Below are 23,674 nucleotides of genomic sequence, written 5' to 3' on the forward strand. Positions count from 1 at the left end.
TGCTGGACTCTTGCGGAGTTAAGTCATCCCTGGGGTGGATCCAGGGGAGCTTAGGTGTGAGTGTCCACCCAGAGCCCTAAGAGGTGGGGTCTGCACCTGCCCTGTTCCCTGAGGACACCCAGTGCCTGACATGGGGCCTGGCATTCAGGAAGTTTTGAAACAAAGTTGGAAGAGTGAACAAATGAGTGAATGAATGAATGAGACAGTGAAGGAAGGAGGAGGGCAGAACTCACCTGGCCTCAGGTGGTCAAGGAAGGCTTCTCAGGCCAGGTGGGCCTGGAAGGATTGGGATGAGGGAGGTGGAAGGGAGGTACGGCAGGGGAAATGGTGTCAGCAGAAGGAGAGGGGTCGTGTGTGAATCTGGAGGTGAAAACCGAAGGAGATGCTTAGTTGCTGGGGCTGGTCGACCCTCCTGAGAGCTAACTCAAGCAAGAGCTTACCCGCTGCCCTCATGAGATTGTCCTTTAGATAGAGAAGGGAAAGGGGCCCTATTCTGTACCCATGAAATCCCCAGAGCCCCGGGCAGAACATGGGAGTCCACGGAGAAGGGCGTTCCAGCTTTCAGAGCGCCAAGAAGCAGGCGCCCTTCTGCAGCATTTGTTCCGGAGGCTGGTGGCTGGGACCCTCAGGCTGTTACAGTAACGGACCTGCCGTTTGTCAGGTGCAGTGCACTTATTTCGCACAAGCCTCAGAGTATCCAGGCGTTGTCTCCATTTTACAGGTGGGGAAACAGGGGCCCCAAAAGGTTAAGTCACTTGCCCCAGGTCTCAGAGACCCAGAGCCGTGGGACTCCTGGCCCCAGATCTTTACCGAAATGAGGCAAGTGAAAGGCACTGCTGGGAATGGTGTGGCTCCCATCCTGCACGCACGCACGCACGCACGCACGCACACACGCACACACGCACGCACGCTCTCTCCTCCTAAAATAGCGGCTCAGCCAGAGATGAGGGTCCCAATTACAAGTCAGGCCTCAAGCGCTTGTGGTCACGACCCTGTGGACCCCCGGAGTCAAAGGATGAAGAGCTGTGGAGCAAAGAATTCCTTCTGAGATGCTTCTAAATTAAGCCATCTGCAGTCTGTCTCCGCCTGGAGCTAAGAAATTGTAACGGCTTTGGCAGGAGACAGCTCTGCTGAATGGAGCTGAGTCGCTCTTAGGTCAATGCAGGTAAATAAGAGGCGAGCGCCACTGGCCCACCAGCAGCCCTGGGAGCAGGACGGGCGGGTTGGTGAAGGTGCTGGTCCTATTTGAAGGGGGAGCATCTCAACACATTGCCCAAATAAGTGCAGACCGGGTGCCCGCACCGCACAGTACACCCTGGGGATACACTGGTGAATAAGGCAGACCCACATGGGCCCTGCAAGATGGCGTGGGAGGTGGCCGCTGAACACATTAGACGTGTAATTGTTTAATGGCGATTTAATAGGACTGTGGACTGGGGAATTCTAACTCCATCTGGGGGGCAGGAAGTTCTTTCTAGAGAGGATGAGAGAGCTCTCCAGGGGAAGAGGAAGGCAAAAATGTCCTAGATGGGAGGGAACAGCCCGAACCCTGAGCAAATTTGGGCAAATGGGAGGGAATGAAAGCCAATCAGTGTGACTGGGGCACAAAGATGAGGAAAGAGAGGAGGTGGGCAACTGGCAGATCTTTAAAAAGATTTGCATTCAACACTCGTCCTAGGATCATAATCCCCTCCCTGGATAACACCCTTTGCCTCTCTGCAACCAGACTGGAATAAAAGATTCCCAGAAACCTGGGGTTGGAAGAGACCTCGGAGATCACTGAATCCAACTCTCCCATGATACAGATGGAAAACCCAAGACCCAAAGGTGGGAAGCGATTCTCCCAGGGTCTCCGTGGTCCTGGGCAGAGCTGACAGTAGCAGCGCCTTTTCCTGAGGTCCACGCCCCGCCCACTGTGGGCCCCGCTCCGCCTCGGGGGATCTAGGTTCCTGGATCCCATTTCCCAATTCATCTGAAAGCATCTGTGCTTTTCTGATCTACTTAAAACGAGCCAACTTTTCATCTGATTGATGCCCTTAATTGTGCCTTTGACATTTCATTAATTTTGCTCTTGACTTCATGGTTTCCTTCTTTGAAGTTTCTCTGTTGTTCTTTTTCTAGCATCTAGAGTTGTCTGCTTAGCTATAATTACCTCTTAATCTTTCTTCTTTTTTTTCTAGTATTAACATTTATACAACATAGCATTGGCAACTGTGTTTCCCTCTACATTTTTTTTTATCTCATCTCACAAGTTTTGAGTTACCTTTATTTTCGTTCCGTTCTCCTTTCATCTAATCTCTATCAAATTTCTGTTTGGATTTCTTCTTTGGTCCTGAAGTTATTTATAAAAGTATGGTTTTAAATTTCCAGGCAATTTTGTTAGTTACGTTTGTGACCGATTTCTAATTTAATTTCTTTGGTGCCAAAGTGATCTGAGTGAATCAGACCTTTTGGTATTTGTTGAGTTTTTATGCTTGTTTGAAAAGTCTGATCCACTTTTGACAGAAAATCGCTGCGTGGAATAAACTGGTGCCACTATAGAGAAGGTGCCCATGTGATCTGGGTTAGGGGATAAGGTGTGACCCTTGCCCTTTCATCTATGTGCTCATTATTTCACTTATTGAATACTTATTGAGTACCCACTGTGTGCCAGACTACACTAGGTACCATGATTCAGGGAGAATTTAGAAAGCCTCTACTGTCATAGAGCCAGGAAACTAGTAATAAAAATATGATCACACAACTAATTATTTGCTTATAGTTGTGCTATTTATTTATTTGTTTGGCTGTGTGGGATCTTAGTTGCCCGACCAGGGATTGAACCCTCACCCCCTGCAGTGGAAGCACCGAGTCTTAACCACTGTTAAGAGCTTATAATACAGAGAATTAAAAACTCAGACTCGGGGGCCAGAGGAGACTTCCCGAGGAAATAACATACAAGCAGAGACTTGAAGGATAAGGTGGGGATGAGGTGAGGGTGAAAGTGGTGCTGCAGTCCCACGGTGACAAAAAAAAAAAACAGGCAGAAGGGATGAACAGGGCAGGTCACGGAGGGGAAATCTGAAGGCCAGCAAACACGGGGAAAGGGGCTTAACCTAAAGTATGTGATCAGGGAACAAAGCAAGAAATACCATCGCCCGTCAGATTGGTAACGATAGTCATAAGTCCGACAGTAGAAATGGGAACTTTCATACACTGTTAGTGACGGTGCTCATCGGTACAACCACTTGGAGAGAGATTTGGCTTTAGCTAGAAAGGCTGGAGCCTATGAACCCACGAGTCCATGTTTAGGTACATACCCTGGAGAGACCTTCAAAAAGGTCCACCAAGCGATGTGTACAAGAATCCTCATTATAGCATGATACAAAATCCTGGAAACAACCGCATGCCCATCAGCGGGGACTGGATATACCGAAGGTGGTGAACTCACGCGGTGGAATAATTGGCATCAGTTAAAATGACCTCTCCAGAGAGGGCCTGTCCGACGAAAATGAAATAAAATGAAAAATTCAGTCGCTCTGTCACGCAAACCGCATTCCAGGGGCTTCATAAGCCCGTGTGTCCACGTGGGCTACTGCATTGAGCAGGGCAACTGCAGAACACGCCCATCGTCACAGAAAGTTCTGTTGAACAGGGCTGCTCCAGGCCCAGCTGAGCCAAAAACACAATGTTGCATGGGAAAAAGTTTCATTTACAGATGGAACGTAAGTATGATGCCATTTACATGAAAAACGTAAAACCTACAAAACCATCTCCTGTGTTGTTCAAGCCTGTGCATGAATCTAGTTAAATGGAAAGAAATGGGAGGAAAGAACGTGCCCGGAAGTCATGACTGGCATTGCCTCTGGGAGGGAGGGGGTGACAACAGGGAAGCGGAGGGTGCTTCGGTTTTATCTGTAAGGGAGTATTGCCTTTTTGTCTTTTTAAGATGAAAACACAAGAGGTGATTTTCAAACTGCGTTTTGGAGAAATGGCACAGGGCCAGAGGTCTCTCCCCACCACACACCTGCAATTTAGAAACAGTTCCTCTGTTTTACGAGAGCTGTTTGTTGGCGATTTGTGTCTGATTCCATTTGAATCCGGAGTTTTGCTGCCAAAAGGAGTGTCACCACCAGTGGTGTGTGACTTTGGCTGTGCCCCTCAGCGGGAGGAACCCACCCACCAGTCAGGTTCACAAACTGAGCAGCTTTCCCACGATCCTCCCGACACATCCTCCTAAAAGGGGCAGCCGGGCCAGCTGCGATCCAGACCTCTCTCATGAGCCTCACCGTGGTCCCCCAGCTGGACACCAAGCCCTCCAGTGCCAAGTCTGGGGGCCGAGAAGGCAAAAAGGTAGGATCTGAGGAAAAAATAGCCAGATTAAAAAAAAAAAAAAATCTCCCAAAGAGCTAAAAAAAAAAAAAAAAAAATGACAGCTATAGAGATTTTAGTTTAGTTTTTTTTAAGTGACAACCGCTCAGGTGACTGGGAGAGATTTTGCTTTAAAAGATTGAGGGGCTGTCTCCTCTAATGAGAGGTACTTGAAAATTATGGATCAGTCCCAGGTCAGTAATTTCTGCCAAGCTCGGGCAGCTGGAGGTCAGAGGCCCCGTAGAACACAAATCCATGCAGGATGTCGGCGGGCACGGTGGGTCCTGGGCTCTGATGTAGCAGGTCTGTCGTGTAAGTAATTAACGAGGGTGGCAGTCTCTCCTGAGACATCTGGTCCCCTAAATTGTTATTCTGCTACCGGCTCCAATTTCTCTGTGGTCCAAAAATAGATGCAGCAAGGACACAGGGCCTGACCCGCCCTGCTGACACACGCTGTGTTTTCAAAGAACATCCAAACCTAGGCTTAGAAAAACAAACATCCTGCCTGCCCACAAGGTCTAACGTGGGACCTCGGGGTACCGTGTCAGGTGAAGGGGGGAGAGTGATGGCCCTCAGGTGAGGGCTGGGGGTACCACCGTCACTTGACAAGAGAGGAAACTGATTCTCAGGATGGTTAAGACACTGGCTCAAGGAGACCCAGCTACCAAGCGGCAAAGCCAGACCTGGGAACCAAGTTTCTGCTCCACTGACTGTGGAGTTCTTGAGGCTTTACTGTGGCAGAAGAAAAGAGAGTCATGCATGTCTTTGACCATAAGAATCGTTTTGCTATTTCTAGAAGCCAAACAATATCTCTAGATCATTCCCAAGGATTAGCTAAGGCTAGTCAGCAGCAGTTGAGATCAAAATTGAACAATGAATCTGCTTGCCAGGTACTGGTAGATAAATAATGGGGTAATACCAAGGCGGGGTGTTTGAATTTTCCAAAAGACTCCAGGTTGGTGCCCACCTCTGCTTCTTCAGTGTCTAAGTTTAATAGGCTGCAGGTAAACGAGAGTCATAATAGCTCACTGGGGAGGCTGGGGACACACAAGACCCTCCCTCACCATCTGAGGCTGTTTCTCGGTGCCCAATTATCCCCCTGTTTAAGGCTCCAAAGACAGAATCTGGGCGATGAGTACTCGTCTGACTCCGGTGGGCTATTTTTTTTTCAAGTTTTTTTTTTTTTTAACAGCTCTGCTGAGATAAAATTTACCCTTTTAAAGTGTATAAATCTTTGCTGTACATCCGAACCTAACAGAACCTTGTAAATCAAGTATACTCCAATATAAAATAAAAATTAGGTTAAAATTTAAAAAAAAGAAAAAGAAAAAAATTTTCTTCCAAAAAACAAAGTGCACAAATCAATGATTTTTAGTATATTCATAGGGTTGTGTAAACACCCGCATAATCTAAGTTTAGAATATTTTCAAAATCCCCCAAAGAAACCTTGTATCCTTTGGAATCACTCCCCATTTCCCTCCCCCTGGCCCATGGCAACAATTATTCTACTTTTTATCTCTATGGATTTGCCTATTCTGGACATTTCCTAATGATGAAATCATACAGTGCCTGGTCTTTGGTGACTGACTTCTTTCACTCAACATAACACATCCTCAAGGTCCACCCATGCTGTAGCATGTTTCGCTATTTAATTCCTTTTTATTGCTGAGTAATTATTCTATTGTACGATCTACCTCATTTTGTTTATCCATTCATCAGTTGATGGACATTTGGGTTATTTCCCCTTTTTGGCTATTATGAATAATGATGCTAGGGACATTCGTGTACAGGTTTTTGCATGGATGTGTGTTTTCATTTCTCTTGAGTGTACACCTAAGAGCAGAATTGCTGGGTCACATGGAAACTCTGTGTTTAGCCTTTTGGGGAACTGTCACAGTGTTTTCCAAAGTGGCTGCACAAGTTTTTAATTCTCACCAGCAATGTATTAGTGTTCTGGTTTCTGTGTCCTTGCAAACACTTGTTATTGTCTTTTCTTTATTACAGCCATCCTAGTTCTTGGGTACGCAGTGGTATCTCACTGAGGTTTTGATTTGCATCCCCCTAATGACTGATGACTTTGGGCATCTTCCATGTGTGTATTGATGATTTGTGTATATCTTCTTTGGAGAGATATCTATTCATGTACTTTGACCACTTAAAAATTTGGGTTATCTTTTCATTACTGAGTTGTAAGAGTAATATTTATATTCATAGATGCAAGTCCCTTATGGGATATTTGATTTGCAAATATTTTCTCCTCTTCTGGGGGTTGTCTTTTCACTTTCTTGATAGCATCATTTGAAGCACAGAAGGTTTTCATTTTGATGAAGTCCAATGTATCTATTTTCCTTTGGTGGATTATATTTTATTTCCTTTTATATAAAAATCGTCTTGATGTAGCATAAAAGGGCAAGGACTCTTAGGATCCTTAGCAGTTTATTTAAATGGCCCCTCTAAGGCAGGGATGGCAAGTAGGCTGCCCTTCCCTTGATGGTGGCTGATGCCCATGTTCTGTCATAAAATATTCTCAGGCTGAATCTAGGCTCATGAAAAAGTGTGCGGTGATTGATTAGCAAGGTCTGCCATGGGCGTGGAAGGGAGAGGGTGCCACGTATTTGCTCTAAGAGGATCAAAACAGAGTCTCCCATGGTAACAAGGAGGAACAAAGACTCAGAACCCCGGGGAGAAGACATCCATGGGTTCACCTGCCCTTAAGTGTCTCTCTCCCTCTTCAGGCAACCTCGGGGCACCCTCACCTGGGAAGACCAGTGGGTAGGTTAGAGTGAGGGGAGAACACAGGGAATGAAAGAGGGGAGTTGGAGCAGCCAGCGTGGACTCCCTGGAGTCTTGTTATTTATAGAGCGGCCCCCATTTGGCGTGGGTGCAGGAGCCAAATAAAGACTAACACACGCTCCCATAGTCATCCCACAGGGGACAATAATACGTGCCACTTAGAAAAAATCGGTTCTGTTTTTTAAAAACATTAAATGCTCATTTAGGATGGAGAGCAGAGAGAAAAAACTTGCTGGTGATGGCTTTCAATGGGGCCTGTAAGAAAAGAGTGGGTTCCCTGTGATGAGGTCTTGAGTGTAGCCCTAAAACTGTCCTCAGGACCACGTCTACCTCAGCCCATCCTTTTGCCCAGCACGTCCGGCCCTGGCTGGGCTGTCGCCCCCAGGTTCTGGGAGTCCACCAGCCTCGAGGTGCTTCCACCAAAGCTCCACCTGGGAGGCCCCGAAGCCATCGAACCATCCGTCCTCCCTGCTTTGCATCCTGCGTTCTCTTTGAAACACCTCAGCCCGAGAAGGATGTCAAGCCAGTAGCTGGTGTGCGGGACCCAAATGCAACTAAGGGAGAAAAAGACCCCTTCCTGTTTCCCCATCTCCACTTCAGAGCTCCGTCCAACACACACACACACACACACACACATGCACGCACGCACGCACACGCACACACATGCACACGCACCCCAGGATGCAAATGATAACCGCACAGCCATCACTTGTGAAGCTTGACAGAAAATAATGAGAAACACTAAATCTTTTATAAGGTCAACACTCGCCTTAGCCGAGCAGCTGTCAAACAAGAAAAGAATTTAGCGCCGGAGCCACGAAACTTCCATCGGCTCATTAAGCCCAACAGGGCCCGGGCCTGGCGTGGCGGAGGAGACGCAGGGCCTTCCGTTTTGTGTCAGTAATTTGCAGTGGAGAAGGAAGAAGAAACAGCCAGCGCCAAAGGGGCCTGGGGGGCGGCTGGGGAATCGTTAGTGCGCCAGGAGCGGCCTCAGCTCCTAATTGGAAGCATTGGGCATTATCAACGGAGGATTTGCCTCAGTTCCCTGACAGCTCGTGGGCCCAAAATGATCGCCCACTTGTCAGTGTAAAAGACCATTAAAAACAAACCATTTTGATTTAATTGGAGGCGGTGCACCATGGGGCCAGGTGAGGATGCTCGGCAGGCCTGCTCACCCAAGCTGCGGCCCCTTCTCCCTCGGTGATGGGCCCGGGGGCTGGGCTCGGGGGAGTGTGTGTTTTTCCAGACTTTTCGGCTTTCAAAAACCGTCTGAGGAAGGAGTGAATGGGAGACAGGAGGAGGCTTCACAGCGAGGCAGCGAGGGCTGTTTTCAATGGGGTTGTCAGCAAAAGCACCGTGACAAGTGGAGCTGCCAGGAAGTGGGGGGGGGGAGGTCTCCCCTTTCCTTTTCAGAGCCCAGATGATGGGCACCGGCTGGCATTATTCCTCTGGGAGGTGGCCCAGAGGCTTTCGGCTGGAGGGGCTCAGCCTGCGAGGGGGCAGTGGGCGATTCCAGCAGGATGCTTTGCCCGCTCACCCCACTTAGAAATATCAGGATGTGGATGGTCACGCTGGACTCTAAGCTTCAATGGACAGCAGGACTTCTTTTACTTTAATGGACTTCTCTTATTTTAAACTCAAGGAAGAGCTAAGGAGGGGGTTAGGGAAGGAGATGTGTTGATGGAGAACCTTTGTGGATGGGGTGGGCCCCAGAGGCTTGGGTGCGCACCCCATGGAGGCCGCAGTGACGATGATGCCTGCTTGAGAATTCGTCATCGTCTCAGAAAGAGGAGGCCACTGGCTGTAAATATTAACCCAAACTCCCGATCCGGGCGGGAGCCTCCGAGCACACGGAGCATCTATCTGCTTGTAGCTTTTGAGTCAGAGGGTAGACTCCCCGACGCCGCGGACTGTATGTTCTCCGTGTTGATACGCAGTATCGTGCTAGCTGTGGGTACTTGACAAATATTAATTGGCGCCTGCCAGATCTCAGAGAGGGCTATATATTTGTATATTAATCTCACCCCCGTCCCACAAGCGGCGATCTCATTTGCTGCCTCCTGCTTCCCTGTCAAGACAACGCCTGCGGGAGCGCATGGTGCTGGAGAGTATCTTCGGCAGAGCGCAGGGGAGACGCACCAGCCGATCTCTTCATAAACTTCTACTGTTCATTGTGATGAAGGATCAAGCTGGGAGGAGACACCAGATCCCTGGCGAGCATCAAATTCCAGAGTTTCAAATTTTGCTGCTGAATTTAGACAATGGGGATTCCTTAATTACTTTCTCTGGAAATTTACCTGACAGTGCTTTCCCAGATAGCACAAGGTGGTTATCCAGGCGCACGGCTCCTCGGCTGACAGAGTCTTTGATTTTGTGCTTGGCTGCAAATTAAGTCCTTTGCTGAGCCGTCCGTGCAGTGCCCGTCAGTGCCGTATCGCTTATTCATTTTGGCTGTTGAACAACTCCTGTGTTGCTGCCAGGGAAGCCGGGGACATACTCAGCTGTGCCATGTCCATGGCCCATTGGGGTGGGGTACACTCTGGCGGGGCTTGGTGTCATCTTTCCCCTTTTCTCTTATTAGAATAATGAGCAGGAAGAATTTTTTTCCAGTATCTTTTAAGAAGGAGCAGACTCTTTCTGTGGTTGACAAGGCTGACCCTGTCAAATCACAGATAGGGATATTAGAGTTAGGTGTCCTCAACTAGACGGCAAAGATGCTGACGCCATATTCCAGACACTGTTCCAGGGAAATGCCAACAGACAGGGGACCTTACTCGACTGTTAGGGGCACCCTGTGGACATTCAACAAATCCTGGGTGGATGGATGGATGGATGGATGGTTTAGGAACCTGGGATAAGGCAACAGAGTCCTTAGAAATGCCTCTGAGATTCAAGCATCCTTAAAGATCCTCTCCATCTCCTTTGCTCAGCTAAACCTCTAAGTATCAGTAGAAGAGGGGTTTTATTTTCTGCAATATTTGTACCCACAATTTTGTTCAAAAATATGTAGAAAGGCAGTTCAAGGTGACAAATCTTCTGTGACTGCGGACAAAGGTAGAGAATGCGTACCGGGCGGCAGAGGTCATAGCATCTGGGCAATCCACTGTCCCTGCAACACAGGGTCCCACCTATCGACATTCAGAACGCTGCCCCAAGGAACAATCCAGAACCTGGACATTGATGACAAAACAGTGTCTGACCCCAGGTATTTGCAGGGCTGTCGCTTAGAAGGGGAAGCATGTGGTTCCATGGGGCTCCAGAGGGAGAAACCCAACCGTGAGATGGAAGGTAGAAGGAGAGAGAGGAGGCAGACGTGGACCGAACTTGAGAGAGAAGCTGCTGTGGACTGAATCGTGTCCCTCTAAAATGCATATGTGAAGCCCTACCCCCCAGTGTGATGGTATTTGGAGGTGGGGCCTTTGAGAGTAGTTAGGCTTAGATGAGGTCATGAGGGTGGGACCCCCACGATGGGATTAGAGCCGTTTTAGGAAGAGACACCAGAGAGCTTGCTTTCCCTCTCTCTGCCCGGTGAGGTCACAGCGAGAAGGTGGCCATCTGTAAGCCAGGAAGAGAGCCTCATCAGATCCTGACCATGCTGGCACCTTGGTTTCCAACTCCCGGCCTCCAGAAATAAATATCCGTTGTTTAAACCACCCAGCCTATGGTATTCTGTGAGAGTAGTCTGAGCAGATTGAGACAGACGTTCATAATCCTTAGGGCTGTTTAACAGACGACAGCTTGCCTCCAATAGGATGTTTCTTTCTGAAGCCCCAACCTGCTTTATGGCAAATGTATGAAAGGGCACAGCCTGCCTTGGGGAACGTGTGCTTTAAACATATCTGTGTAGGAGGAATTGACATTGACCCAGGGAGCTGGGGAGCTGCTTGTTGAAAATGCAGGCTTGGTGGCTACCCCAGACCCACTGGATCGGGGTCCTGGGTGGGGCCCTGGAATCTGCATTTTAAACCTCTCCTCAGAGGACCCCAGGCACAGCCAAGTCTGAGTACCATTCTGGAGGAGCAGATGGCAAAGCCCCGTCCAACCCAGAGGTGTTACTGCTCCATGACCTTCCCCTGGCCAGGCCCGAGCCAAGTGCTTTGCGCGCACAGATCACTTGATGCCCACTTTACAGATGCAGATGCAGAGGCAGGCCCGAGGCAGGATGGCACCTGGCGCACCTGTGTGGTTTCCGAGCCCACAGGCTAGGCCCTCCTGCTGGGCTCCGTCTCTGCCTCAGGCCTTTTGATACAGCAAGCCTGACCCCCACCCCCCTCCATCAATGGCCTCTTTCCTCTTTAGCCTTGGGGCCAAGCTGCCATTTAAAAGATGCTCCGGGGTTTTGTCAAAGTCTAAAGGCTATCAGGGCAGTGGCAAGTTTCATTTATTGCGAGGGCTTAAATCAGCCAGAGCAGGGCTGGCCACGACCCTCTGGACACCTATAAACACCCGGGTTCCTGACCGCCCTTCTCTTTCCTTCTCAGGTCCTGCATTTAGCCCCCACTGGCCCCTGACCTCAGTTGCAGGGCCTTGGTATTTATCGACTCTTCCAGGGCCTGAGGCCTGGAGGCAGCCAGCCAGAGGGCTCAGCCACCACCCGCCACTTGTTAACTGTGACCCTTGGGGCACGTGACTTGAAGCCTCCAAGCTTTGGCTTCTGTGAGCATTGACACCAAACGAGACCATCCATCGAGGCACCCAGCCTGGCCTCTAAGAGGCTCTTGGGATGTGTGAGCTGTCGGGTGTGGTTTTTGTGCTGTCATCTGGGGGCGCCGTCTTCTTGGACGCCCTTCCCTCTGCACTTCCAGCCAGTGGACTTTGGTCCAACTACCAACATTGTTTGCACTGCTAAGGCATCATTTCCCAGGCTCTCTTTGAGGAGAGGAAGGGAAGAAGCCAAGAAAACATCCCCATCATCTTCCTTCCTCTCTGACGTGTTATGTTCTCTGATGCCCATGAACTTTGCATCTCTGAGGGAAACCAGGGAGGCTCTGTGTGTTGCATGCGGCTTGTAGACATGACGATACCGGCCTCTGGATTCATCTCGCCTGCACTTTTGACAAACCTCAGTTTGAATGAACCTTGACTTTATCCAAGTAGATCATCGAATGTTGTTTATCTGCGGGACCCTCCTGCTGGCCACGTGCCAGGCGGCTTGGACCCCATCGCTCCCGCAGCCTCGGTGCCTGGCGACAGAGGCTGACAAGTGGGGACATGTGGAAACGGGGGAGACATGGAGGAAGTCATTCCAGGGGTGGCAGACGTTAACCCGAACTCCTTCTTAAGCCCGGGAGATTCTCTTTAGATCATGGGGGATTTATTCTCTTGGGGATGAGCTGGAAGAATCATTTGGGGACCTGGCAAGTCCTATCAACCCCCAAAACTCAACATGAGATTCTAGCTATCTCCAGAGATTAGAAATAGTTGCCTGATGTCAAAACAAGCCGTCTTAGTCTATTTTCTGGTTGATTTTCAACACGAAATTGGAAATATTTTCACACCCAATGGGGGGGTGAAGTGCTCTCTGGATTAAACTGAAAATTCCCAGGGGTGCCCGACAGATTATGGGGACAGCCAGGCCGGGGGTCCCCAGGTTGCAGGGCTGTTCTGTTACAAGTGCCAGCTCCCACATCCCGCATGATGCCTGCCACCTCCCTCCATGACCCGGGTTCCCTCAGACTTCAAGATTTCTCCAGCTGCACCAGAAACTTTGCCGCGATCTCCTCTCCCCACCCCACCCCCTCCCCGGCCCCTTTTCCACTTGTCCCCACCCCCAGAGCTTCAGCTCACTGGGATTTTGAGCAGCAATGTCGCCTCGTGAGCAGGTGCCTAAAAATTCTGTCTCTCCGAGGTGCCGGATTATGTAAAACCAATTAAGCCCCTGCTTTTATTCCTTCGGGGAGTCAGCCCTTCTGCATACTGATCTGATTTATAATGGGAGGGGGGAATCTGTATTTAGGGAAGAAATGTCAAGAACATCAGAGCCTCTGAATCATTCTTTTCCTATTGCCCCGTTCTGCGTGTGACATATTCCATCCGTGCTCTCAGTGCCCTACACGGCAACCTGGGAAGATTCTTATTCTGAGGCAACAGACCGATGGGATTCTTAAAATACATCACTGGTGCAGGGACCTCAGGGAGGGGCAGTCCATCTGGAATCTGCCCTTCCTGGGTCTGGAAGGAGTGACTTTGGGGCTTGAGACACCCGTGCAGAGAACGGTCCATCTTTATTTGGACCGTGCGGGCCCTTTGGAGAGGTGGCGGCAGCAGGGTGGACGGGCTGAGAGCCCGCCCTGGGGCTTTAACAGAGAGCTAACTCTCCAGCCAGCTATGATTTGTAAGAGAGCTTAAAGGTGGGAAAGAAAATCCTTTTCTTAGATTCAGCAGCTTTCACTAATCAGCTGCATCTCTGGGCGTCACTGCTTGGCTGACTGCTGATTTTTTTTCCCCTACCGTCTCCTGTTCTATTAGTGAGTCAGGGGCCCAGGAGACCCGAGGCAGGGTTAGTCTTCCACAAAGAGAGGAGTCTGATCCCAGCGTTCAGAGCACAAGAGCTTGTAAATCAAACTGTTAGCTTAATAGCTTGGGCCATTATTCTAAAGCAGTGGGGCTGAACCCAAAAGCCAAATGAAAACATAGTCAATTTGTCCATACTTTAGTGACTGAATGACTCTGTAATGTTGGTGGGTATCGGGGCTGCATAGGAAAGATGAGGGCTTGCGGGGAGAGGAGGAGTGTTCGGGTTGAAGTGGAGACCCCGAGATACTTGGGCAGACGCCCTTCTAAAATGGATCTTGGATCTCCAATTATAACACGGACTTGGCCATGGAGATCCAGACTCCGCGAGTCAGCCGCTTTCACGACTGGGGCTGAGCGCCAGCCTCTAACCTTTATGCCTGATGGAAACTGAACAGGAGAAACCAGCCTTGGCCGGCAGCATGGGGAGTGCTCGGTGAATCGTAGGGAGGAACAGGGCTGAAAGGGACTTGAGCACAGGGACAGGCACCCTGGGGAAGGATGTAGAGCCCCCATTCTTTAAAAGCATTGAAAAAAAAGAAAACCTTACTGGTTTTGTAAAAGTTACAGGAACTCATTATAAAAATGGAAACAATGCAGAAAAGGGCATCAGAGGAAGTAAAACAGCCTCCAGCTCACCCCAGGGATCCCAGCTGCCGCTACTCGGGGCCTCTCCTTCCGGACGTCTGTCCTGGAGCACAGACCCCCCGCGTGGTGTATGGGTGCCTCCATCCAGACGGGGTCACGCAGCACAGATTCTTTCCCCCAATAATATGTGGGGAAATTATTATTAAAGTGGGCAAAGATGATTAAAGTGTCAATAAGTACAGACTGAAGTCAATATTTTCAGTGGCTGTATAATATTTCATGATGTCGTATATTATCTCTGCAATATCTGTGTAATATCTCCCAACACGTACCTAAGCCATTACTTGCCTGCGACGTCCAGCCTTTCACCACTGTCAGTGCTGCTGTAAATATTTGGGGGCACCCACCCCTCTGTCTTTGGGCCGTTATCACTGGCAGTTTTTTGTAAAGAGGGATAAACCGTCTTGTTTTTCTTGATTTCATACCAGGAGACCATAGAATATATGGTTCTGATTGGGTCACTTTTTTTTTTTTTTTTTTTTGCGGTACGTGCGCCTCTCACTGTCGTGGCCTCTCCCGTTGCGGAGCACAGGCTCCAGATGCGCAGGGTCAGCGGCCATGGCTCACGGGCCCAGCCGCTCCGCGGCATGTGAGATCCTCCCGGACCGAGGCACGAACCCGGGTCCCCTGCATCGGCAGGCGGACTCTCAACCACTGCGCCACCAGGGAAGCCCTACACATCATTTTTTAAACACACTTTTTCCTCTGATAGCAGATTTATGTTCATATTTTTATTGTGACATTATTTCTTCAATATTTGAGACAAAGATTGAATAGTTTACCTTGTATTTTGGTATAACAGTCCATATTTATTTTTTAAAACTAAAGTATATAGCTTTTACTTTTGTTTATTTCAAGTAAAAAAAGTAAATATCTGAATCTCAAGACAATATTTTATTTAAAAGTTACCTTTTAAATGAATAATTATAGATAATGTTGTAGGAGTCAGTATCTCATCAGATCATCTTATTAGTGGCGGACTCTTAACCACTGAGCCACCAGGGAAGCCCCTGATTGGGTCACTTTTGAGAGAAGAGGGGGTGCTGTTACTTAGTCTGCCTCCCAACCAGACCCAAGGAGGGCTGTCCTGGGTGAGCTGGGATGCCCTGTCCGCCCCCAACGCCACCCGGGGACACAAAAGGCAGAACAGGGTGGACCAACCCGAGTCCGCATCGTGCTGATGCGGTTCTCGTTGTGGGCAGTCATCCCCACCCCCAAACTCAGGGCTGCCAGCTCAGGTTGACATCTCCCCAGCATTTCGGGCTGTGAGAACTGGACGCCTAGGGCTGGAGCTTCTCCAGACGCCCCCGTCTAGTGGTCCACCTGCTCAGTTACCTGTCCGCCCGTCCGTCTGTCCACCTCACTCCTTGCCTGTCGCCAGCAGTCCTACAGTAGTATATGGTCAGTGCTGAGAACAGGGTCTGACATAAAGGTGATCAGAGATAAGATTTGTGAATGAAAGAATGAATGAATGAGTGAGTGAGTGAGTGAATGAATGATCACCAGGACCACCCTCGTGGCAGCTGCCATTTATTGGCTTGATAAGGGTCAGGCGCTCTGCTAAACACTGTACACGTGTTCTCATCAAACAGCTCTGCCAGGGGAGCCTCACTGGTCCACCTGACCGAAGAGGAAACGGGGCCTTGGACAGGTCAAGCCACGTGACAGGTCAGGAATGGCAGGGTCACCACGTGGCCCGGGTCTGGCTGACCCTGGAGTCAGCACACGGACATACAGCGCTGCCCCCTCCTCCCTCCCCGCTGGCCCCCAGCACGCCTTGCGGAGGGGGGCGCAGAGAAAGCCCGGCCACCAGGCACAGAGGGTGTGACCCCAGGCCCAGGGGTCCCCCCACTCAGGAACGAGGCAATGAGTTCATGTCCTATCCCCAAAATGAGAACCTGTCCCAGTTCACTCTGGGTTCGGGGTCTGCGGCCTCCACGAGACCGCATGCCTCACGCCACACGGCTCCTTGGTCATGGAACCTTGGGTTGGAAGAGACCCTCAAGAACGAGTGTTCCCCCCTCATTTTCAGGTGGGGAAACTGAGCCCCAGGGAGGTCCAGCTGCTGGCCCAGGCCTGGGGGCTGGCTGGCAGCCTGTTATGAACATCCTGGCAGACAGGCCACTCGCCAGCTGTCGGCTAACCCTCCCTCTGGGCACTGGCCCTCGCGTGGCGATTGCTGGTCGCACAGACTAGGAGATAGCGCTGGACCCCGTGTGGCCGGACAGGGAACCCTACCGAGGGGTGTCTCTGCCCCTTTCCTTGGTCCCTCTGGGCCCAGATCCGGAGGTGCCTCGTGCGGTGCCGGATGGGGATGGATGGAAAGCCAGCTTGCTGGGCGCTCACCCAGCCCGGGAGCGCCCGCGCCCTGCCTCTGCTGCTTTTCCGTGTGAAAGGTGTTTAATTATTTCTGACAGAGTTCAGCGTAGACATCTGTTCGCGAGCTGGGAGAGTCCATTTAGGTTATCCATCACCGTGACAGATTCCACTTTTTTGGAAGCGCTTTTTCCTTTCATAATGGGGCCGGGCGGATCGGCACAGACATGAGACACAAAGACCCTCCTGGGGCCTCAAGAGCAGTAACCCCCTGCGGGAGGAGCAGCTCTGGACACGCCCCTTCCGAGTCGGGACCCCGGCGGCTGCTGCAGCTGGTGGGCCCTGGGACCTTTACGTTGGGAAGGGGGTTTCATCAGGTCTGTGAAAGGCTTTTAAATTCGTCTGTCGTCCTGGGCTGCACTGGTGATTCATTCGTTCATGCACTCCTTCATTCATCCTTCCCACAGACATTTACTGGCCACCTGCTGGGTGCCAGGCCCTGGGCTGGACGCCGGGGACACAGCGGAGACACAACAGACACGTCCTTGTGGGCTCGCACTTTACGGGGGAAGATGGGCATCGAACAACGAATGGCCCGGTTAAGTAATGAATTGCAATGTGGCTACGAGCCTCAAAGGGATAAAGGAGCCCTTTGCTGGGGCCCAGGAGGTGAGGGATAGTGTCCTCAGGAGGACAGAGAAGAGGCCCCGGATCAGGCTGGCATTCCCGTCTCACAGGGCAAGTTCCTTCCCCTCTCTGAGCCTCAGTCTCCGAGTCAGTAGAATGAGAGTATTATATCTAGGAGATCACACATGTCCAGCACTTGGCACACAGTAAGAGCTCAATAAATACTGTTCATGGGTGGTATTTCCCAACGGGGAGGGCACCGAGGGTCGCGGCGGTGGCGGCAGCGCCCTGGGGCTCTAAGTGCCTCTGCTGGGCTGTACCGCGTGGCGCCCAGGGACCAGCCCTGCTCTGAGACTCCTGCAGCTGAACTTCCAGAAGCCTGTGAACATCCCCAGGAAAGATGAAAAATCACCCGATAAATCCCGGGGCTTGCATTTTTATTCTGTTTCTCGTTATTTCTATGACACAACGGATAGTGCCTTTGAGCTCGGGCCCTGCAGTCAGAGGAACCTGGGTTCCAGGCCAAGCCACTTGCTGGGCAAGGAAAATGAAACCCATCTCTGCCTGTCCTCAGTACAACTCGGGTAAGGATGCTTGTGTGAAATAATGACTTAGCGCAAACAGAGGGGTAGCATCACAGGTGGGCCACCGTGTTCCTAACGGTAATTTGTAACAATCTGGAAGAGACCTGAGCTCAGATGAGTCAAATCCCCTCTTTTAGAAAAATAGAAACTCATTTATATCTGGATTTCCAATCCTACTCCGGGCCAGGCTGCGGGGCTACCTGCGGGTGAGACGAGGGCTCCTGACACAGCAGGATCCATGTTACCTGGGGTGGGGGTGGTGGAGGCGGGAGGGGGGCCTTTCCTCGCTCCGATGGGCTGGGGGGAGACCACCTGAGCCCTCCTGGGTCCATTGGGTTGGGAGCTAATTGTAGATTCTAAATCAGAGACAAGGGGGCTGAGAGGGGCTGGGGGTCAGCTCTGTAGAGCAGGCTGCTGGCAGGGCATCTCGTGCCTGGGGAGCCGTGGGTCCCATCCCTTCCTGGGCAGGGTCCCCAGGATGCCTGCATCCCCCATGGACGTCCAGCATCAGGAAAATCAGAGAGAAAAGAGCAGAAGAGGAAAGGCAACAGAAGACGGACCAGCAAGGAGGCGGTAGGCGAAACTCCCGAGTGTGAGAGGCAGAGAAAGGGGAGGAGGGATGTGGATAAAAAGGCAGGAAGTTGGGGGAGGCGGAGGCACCAAAGGCGAGGGGCGCTGCCCAGGCCGGGGCGGAGGGGTGATAACGGGGCAGCAGCTCGGTGACTCCCCGCTCCTCCCGCTGGGTGCCCAGTCCCGCCCGCGTGTGCAGGGACGACACGGGCTGATGAGCGGTAGGACGGTTGGCCACTGACACGTGCTGATGGAGGCCACTTGGGCAGGACATGAGAGCGACATCAGAGGGGGCTAGCGGGCTTCTCTGGCAGCCTGTTCGATTGCATTAGGTTCAGGAAGGCATGGGCCCCTTCACTGTCTAAACTGCAGTTTAACTCTACACAGCGGCCAGGCCTGGGCTGTCTGGGAATGTGGCTTTGTGCGGCTGTCTTCCTGGGACCAGGCGTGGCCCTGGTGGCCCCTAGAAAGGCTTCCTGTGCCCGAGCTGGACACGCACGGCCCCCACCATCCCGTGGTACTGTCCCCAAGTCTCCCGGCTCCCCTCCTCTGACAATGGCCCCGGCTATTCCTCCTTTTTCTTCGGCTAAAAGCTTCTAAAAAAGAAGCCCAGTCTCGGTGCGACAGGCCTACGTGGCCGAGTGGACGCTGGGTCAGTCCTGAGGCCGGAGCATGGTGGGTGCGAGATCATTCTGGGTGCATGACAGCCCACAGGAGACATTTGCTCCATCTCCCCAGGGATGCCCCCCTGCGGGAGGTTTAGCGCTGATGGCATGGGGCTGTCTTGCACCCCCAGGTCCCCAGTGTAGGATGTGGTGCAATGACCCCATCAGTAGAGGGGGTTTTGGTCCAGACAGCATCCGCCCCAGTGGACAGACACCCAGACTCCGAGGTGAGATGGCCCAGCTTCAGCCCAAGGCTGCCCTCACCAGTGTTCCCCACGTTTCCTGTCTGTGAAATGGGGGTGATAGCAGCAGCTCCCCACTTCCATGTGTGAGAAGAGTCAATGAAGTGGAGCTCAGTGCCTGGCACTTGGGAAGGGCTCCAAAATGTTAGTCATTGCTGTTGCTATTATTATTGCTGTTGTTGTTGTTATGCCAGTCGATGGGTAGAAACCCACAGAACTCTACAGTCTAGAGGACAGGTAGAGACCAGTCAAGGTGAGGGGCATCCCCCCCGGGTGCAGGAAGGGGCAGGTGGAGGCGAGACTGACCTTCTGGAAGTGAGGCACGTGCCAGGGGGCGTCCAGCTGCACGGGCGGCTTGAACTTTCTCAGCTGACTGCTCCGGGTCTCGTACAGTTTCCCAAGGATCACCTGCAAGCCCAAGAAATGCCAAGGCAAGATGGTTACCGGCTACCTGGAGAAGCCCGAGCCACGACGAAGAGTTGGGATTCCTGGTGTTGCAGACCCACGCGTCACTTTCCTCCTGGCTCTGGCCCTTCTCCCTGTCTGATTTCAGTGCACCTGCACCCCTGGCCCTGCCTGTGACCACAGTGGACTTGGGGGTGGGACCACGGGACGCTGGGAGCGTGTTATTTTGGTTTCAGGTTCGGCCCTAGAACTCTCTGGGTTCTGACATGCAGCCACCTTGAGGGCAGGGGTGTGTCCCAGACAGCCTTGTAATTTTCTCAGTGGCTAACACAGCCCCGGTGGTTACCACGGACACCACAGTGTCTGAATGAAGAATGAATGATTCGATGGCTTGTTGCCATTCTGTGGGGCAGGTCCTCAGCATGGTCTGCTCGTGGAAGAGGAAGGAGGACTCCTGTTCGGGGGGAGGGATTTGGGGGCTTGGGTCAGGGCCTCGGAGGTCTCTGTGGGTGGGATTTCAGAGGCACAGAGGCAGTCCTCCTCCTCTTTATCTGCACGCCCCGTGCCCACGAACAGAGGTCGGCAGGCCCATAATTAGGGTCCTGTAGCTCATGCGGTCTGCTGTGGACTGGATTGCGTTCCCCTCCAGATTCACACGTCGAAGCCCTAACCCCCAGTTGTGACCGTATTTGGAGATGGGCCTTTAAGGAGGTGATTAAGGTTCAGGGAGGTCATCAGGTGGGGCTGTGATCCAGTAGGACAGGTGTCCTTCTAAGAAGAGGAGAGACACCAGGCTTGTCCGCACAGGAAAGGCCATGTGAGGACATGGCGAGGAGGCGGCCATCTTCAGGCCAAGGAGAGAAACCTCCAGAGAAGCCAACTCTGCTGGCACCTTGGTCTTGGACTTCCAGCCTCCAAGATTTCTGTTGTTTAAGCCACCCAGTCCGTTCTATTTTGTTATGGTCGCCCCAGTAGACTAACACAGGGGCCCAGGCCTCCAACCTTAGAATCAGAGGGGGAGGGGCCCTGGAGTCTGCATTTTCAATGTGTGTCCCGGGGGAATTCCATACAGAGTCAGCCATACACAGCCCACGGCCGTGATCCTTGTCAGAATTCAAACCCCCCTAGGGGAGTTAACTGGTAAACAGGGGCCTCTTGTTTATAACTACAGCCTCAGTGTAACGAGTGGGAGCCTCACACCCAGAGCCGATGAGCTGGACGATGCACTGGTGCCCAGGGGACCCAGAGAGGATGGGCCACTGCAGAAGGGGGTGTGAGAGAGGACGCAGGGCAGACAGTGCACCTGACAAATAAAAGCTGACCTGAGCCTAACTGAAGATGCCACCACCCCATCGAACCCCTTTGGTTGATTTATTTTGTTGATCAATTATATTAATTTTATTGAATGCATCTGTGGATAACTTACAAGCCGTTTGGATCAGCTCTCCCCTCCGCTTTCTAGAACAGCTTTGAAGCTTCATCTTCGAACCAAAGCCAAGAGGCTGCCCGGCCCGGCGTGAAGGAGCTGTTGGCCTTCAGAATTGAAGGAATGAAGGCAAGTCTTGTCACCTTTCCAAACCTCAGTTTCCTCTGCAGGAAATGGGGGTACCGATGCCTAACGAACAGGTGCCTGTAGGATTTGTGGAGTTAGCTTTGAGCAGAGTGTCTGGTCCAAGATGATTACTCACTACATGGAAGCTGTTTCCAAGAATTTCATTTGGGGTCATCATCTTCCAAAATCCAGGACATCCCGAGATGCTGAAGAGACAGGCTTCTCCTAGGATGGGGGCAGTTTGACCTTGTAAATCAAAGGTCTTATCAACCCTAATAAATTGTTCATCAGGCCCGCAGCCATTGGTGGGTCTGGGTGTTTGTAGCCGTTTGATAGCCACAGAGAATCTTGGGACAGGAAGAGAACTCTGGGGGTGGTTTGCACAAGTATTTTCTGAGTGCCCACTATGTGCTGGGCCCAGCTCTGCAGGCCCCCATTTAATCTGACCTCCTTTTTGGCCCAGTGAGGTCACTGAGACCCCAGCAAAGCAGTGACTCACTCAAATTCACACCCCACCCCCAGGCTGGCACCAGTCCCCAACCAGTGCTTGGGGATGGAGCCACCCACAGTGGCTGCTTAAGGGGTGCTCTGCTGAAAACCGAGGGGCACTGGCTATGAGACTGTCTCTAGACTCAGAAGACGTGTCTTTGGAGGCCCGGGATTCTGAGGACCTGTGACACTCTGAGCTGTCGTGAAATAGCTGCTAATTAAAAACAGGACTCTGGATTGGAGCTATAAAGCAGCAGCGTGTAATGGCAATGCTCCCTCGGAAACTGGCCGTTACCATAGTGAGCTGACTCCTTCTGGAGCCATTAACAAATAAACTAGTCGTGGGCTGCTTTAAAGTATTATTACAACGCTCTGCTCTTTAATGAGTGGTTGTCTCGGACTCCACCCACCGCTGACAACAGCCAGGAGGGGCCTTGGCTTCTGGCTGGGCCTGGGGAGCCCTGGGCCCCTCCACCCAGCAGGCTTTCCTGGCCGGTCCCGAGGGTGCCGGGATCCCTGATAAGACTTTTCCACTCCCCAGTTTGTCCCTAGAACATCACAGGCACTGTTGCTGAATCCTAAGCTTTCCCGTAATCGGCAAGAGTGGGACCTCACCATCAGGAAAAGCCTGTACTTTGGGGCGGGACACACCTGGGTCCTGGCTTGGCTGGGAGCTTTGGCCAGTCACTTAACCTCTCTGAGACTGAGTTCCTCCATCTGAAAATGAAACAAACTGAACGCTCTGATGAGACTCGGACCTCATGGGGTGTCCGGGAGGGCAAAAGGCATGAACACAGGGTGCGTGCTGGATCCAGTTCTCTGCACGGAATCTGGAGGAGGGACGGCATTGGTGAGATCGTTGCAACAACCAAAGACACTAAAGCTGTGCTTCTAATGAAATCTGTACAGTGCTACGTGAGCATAAAGCAATTCTGATTTTACCGTCATCGATCCGGATCTACTGGAGAAGAGACCAACCTGAGTGCTCCCAAAGTCCGAACCTCAGGCTATTTTATTTTTATTTATTTTTTTTAACTTTAAAAAATAAATTTATTTATTTATTTTTGGCTGCGTTGGGTCTTCATTGCTGTGTGCGGGCTTTCTCTAGTTGCGGCGAGCGTGGGCTACTCTTCGTTGCGATGCATGGGCTTCTCATTGCGGTGGCTTCTCTTGTTGCGGAGCACGGGCTCTAGGCGCGCGGGCTTCAGTAGTTGTGGCATGTGGGCTCAGTAGTTGTGGCGCACGGGCTTAGTTGCTCCACGGCATGTGGGATCTTCCCGGACCAGGGCTCGAACCCGTGTCCTCTGCCTTGGCAGGCGGATTCTTAACCACTGCGACACTGGGAAAGACCTCTCAGGCTATTTTAAAGGGGGTACCACGTTTAGTATCTTCAAATGCAAGTGACAATGCAAATTCACAGCTAAAGATGTTTTTCCAGGTAAAAATCTCACCTAGATGCACACAATTAACAATTGCTGGTGCTTGGGTGTCATTCTGTCCTCAGCTCAAATTTCCCAGTGTGGCCACCACCACTCTGGGCCTCGATGTCCATGCCTGGGAACTAGGGTGACACCCAGCTCACAGGCTGGTATCCAGCGCAAATAAGATGATGTATGTGATGTACGTGGAGCGGTTAGCATGGGGCTTAGTCATCCACTTGAAACAAAATGTATCCTAACGTTTCATAAAATGCGGTCTTTGCGGAACCCTCCCAGAAGTGGGTTTTCTCTTTGGACTTTGCCTTCCTAACCTTTTCTTTATAGATAGACCAGGGCACATTTCTGTCCGGGCCAGGTCAGATTCGTGGACAATCTGGTTTCCAGATGTGTGGGGTCACGCGGAGTTTGGTGGGGCCACCCCTAGACGGGAATCGGGAGATGGGGTCCCGATCCTGCCCCAGAGGCACACGGGGCCAGTTTA

The 23,674-nt window shown here is 51.5% G+C and overlaps 1 protein-coding gene across 2 annotated transcripts in view; it reads right to left on the bottom strand.

Moving 5' to 3' along the window:
* The window catches only part of CFAP77 (cilia and flagella associated protein 77), a 138,814-nt gene that overhangs the window by 3,957 nt on the left and 111,183 nt on the right, over positions 1 to 23,674 (bottom strand). For both annotated transcript variants that reach the window (XM_007453110.1, XM_007453109.1), the window contains one exon: positions 19,615 to 19,716. In XM_007453110.1, the coding sequence (XP_007453172.1) occupies positions 19,615 to 19,716 (102 nt within the window). The remainder of the gene's footprint in view (positions 1 to 19,614; positions 19,717 to 23,674) is intronic.

This window comes from Lipotes vexillifer, unplaced genomic scaffold, assembly GCF_000442215.2.
Source record: "Lipotes vexillifer unplaced genomic scaffold, Lipotes_vexillifer_v1.1 scaffold149, whole genome shotgun sequence".
NCBI classification, from domain to species: Eukaryota; Metazoa; Chordata; class Mammalia; order Artiodactyla; family Lipotidae; genus Lipotes; species Lipotes vexillifer.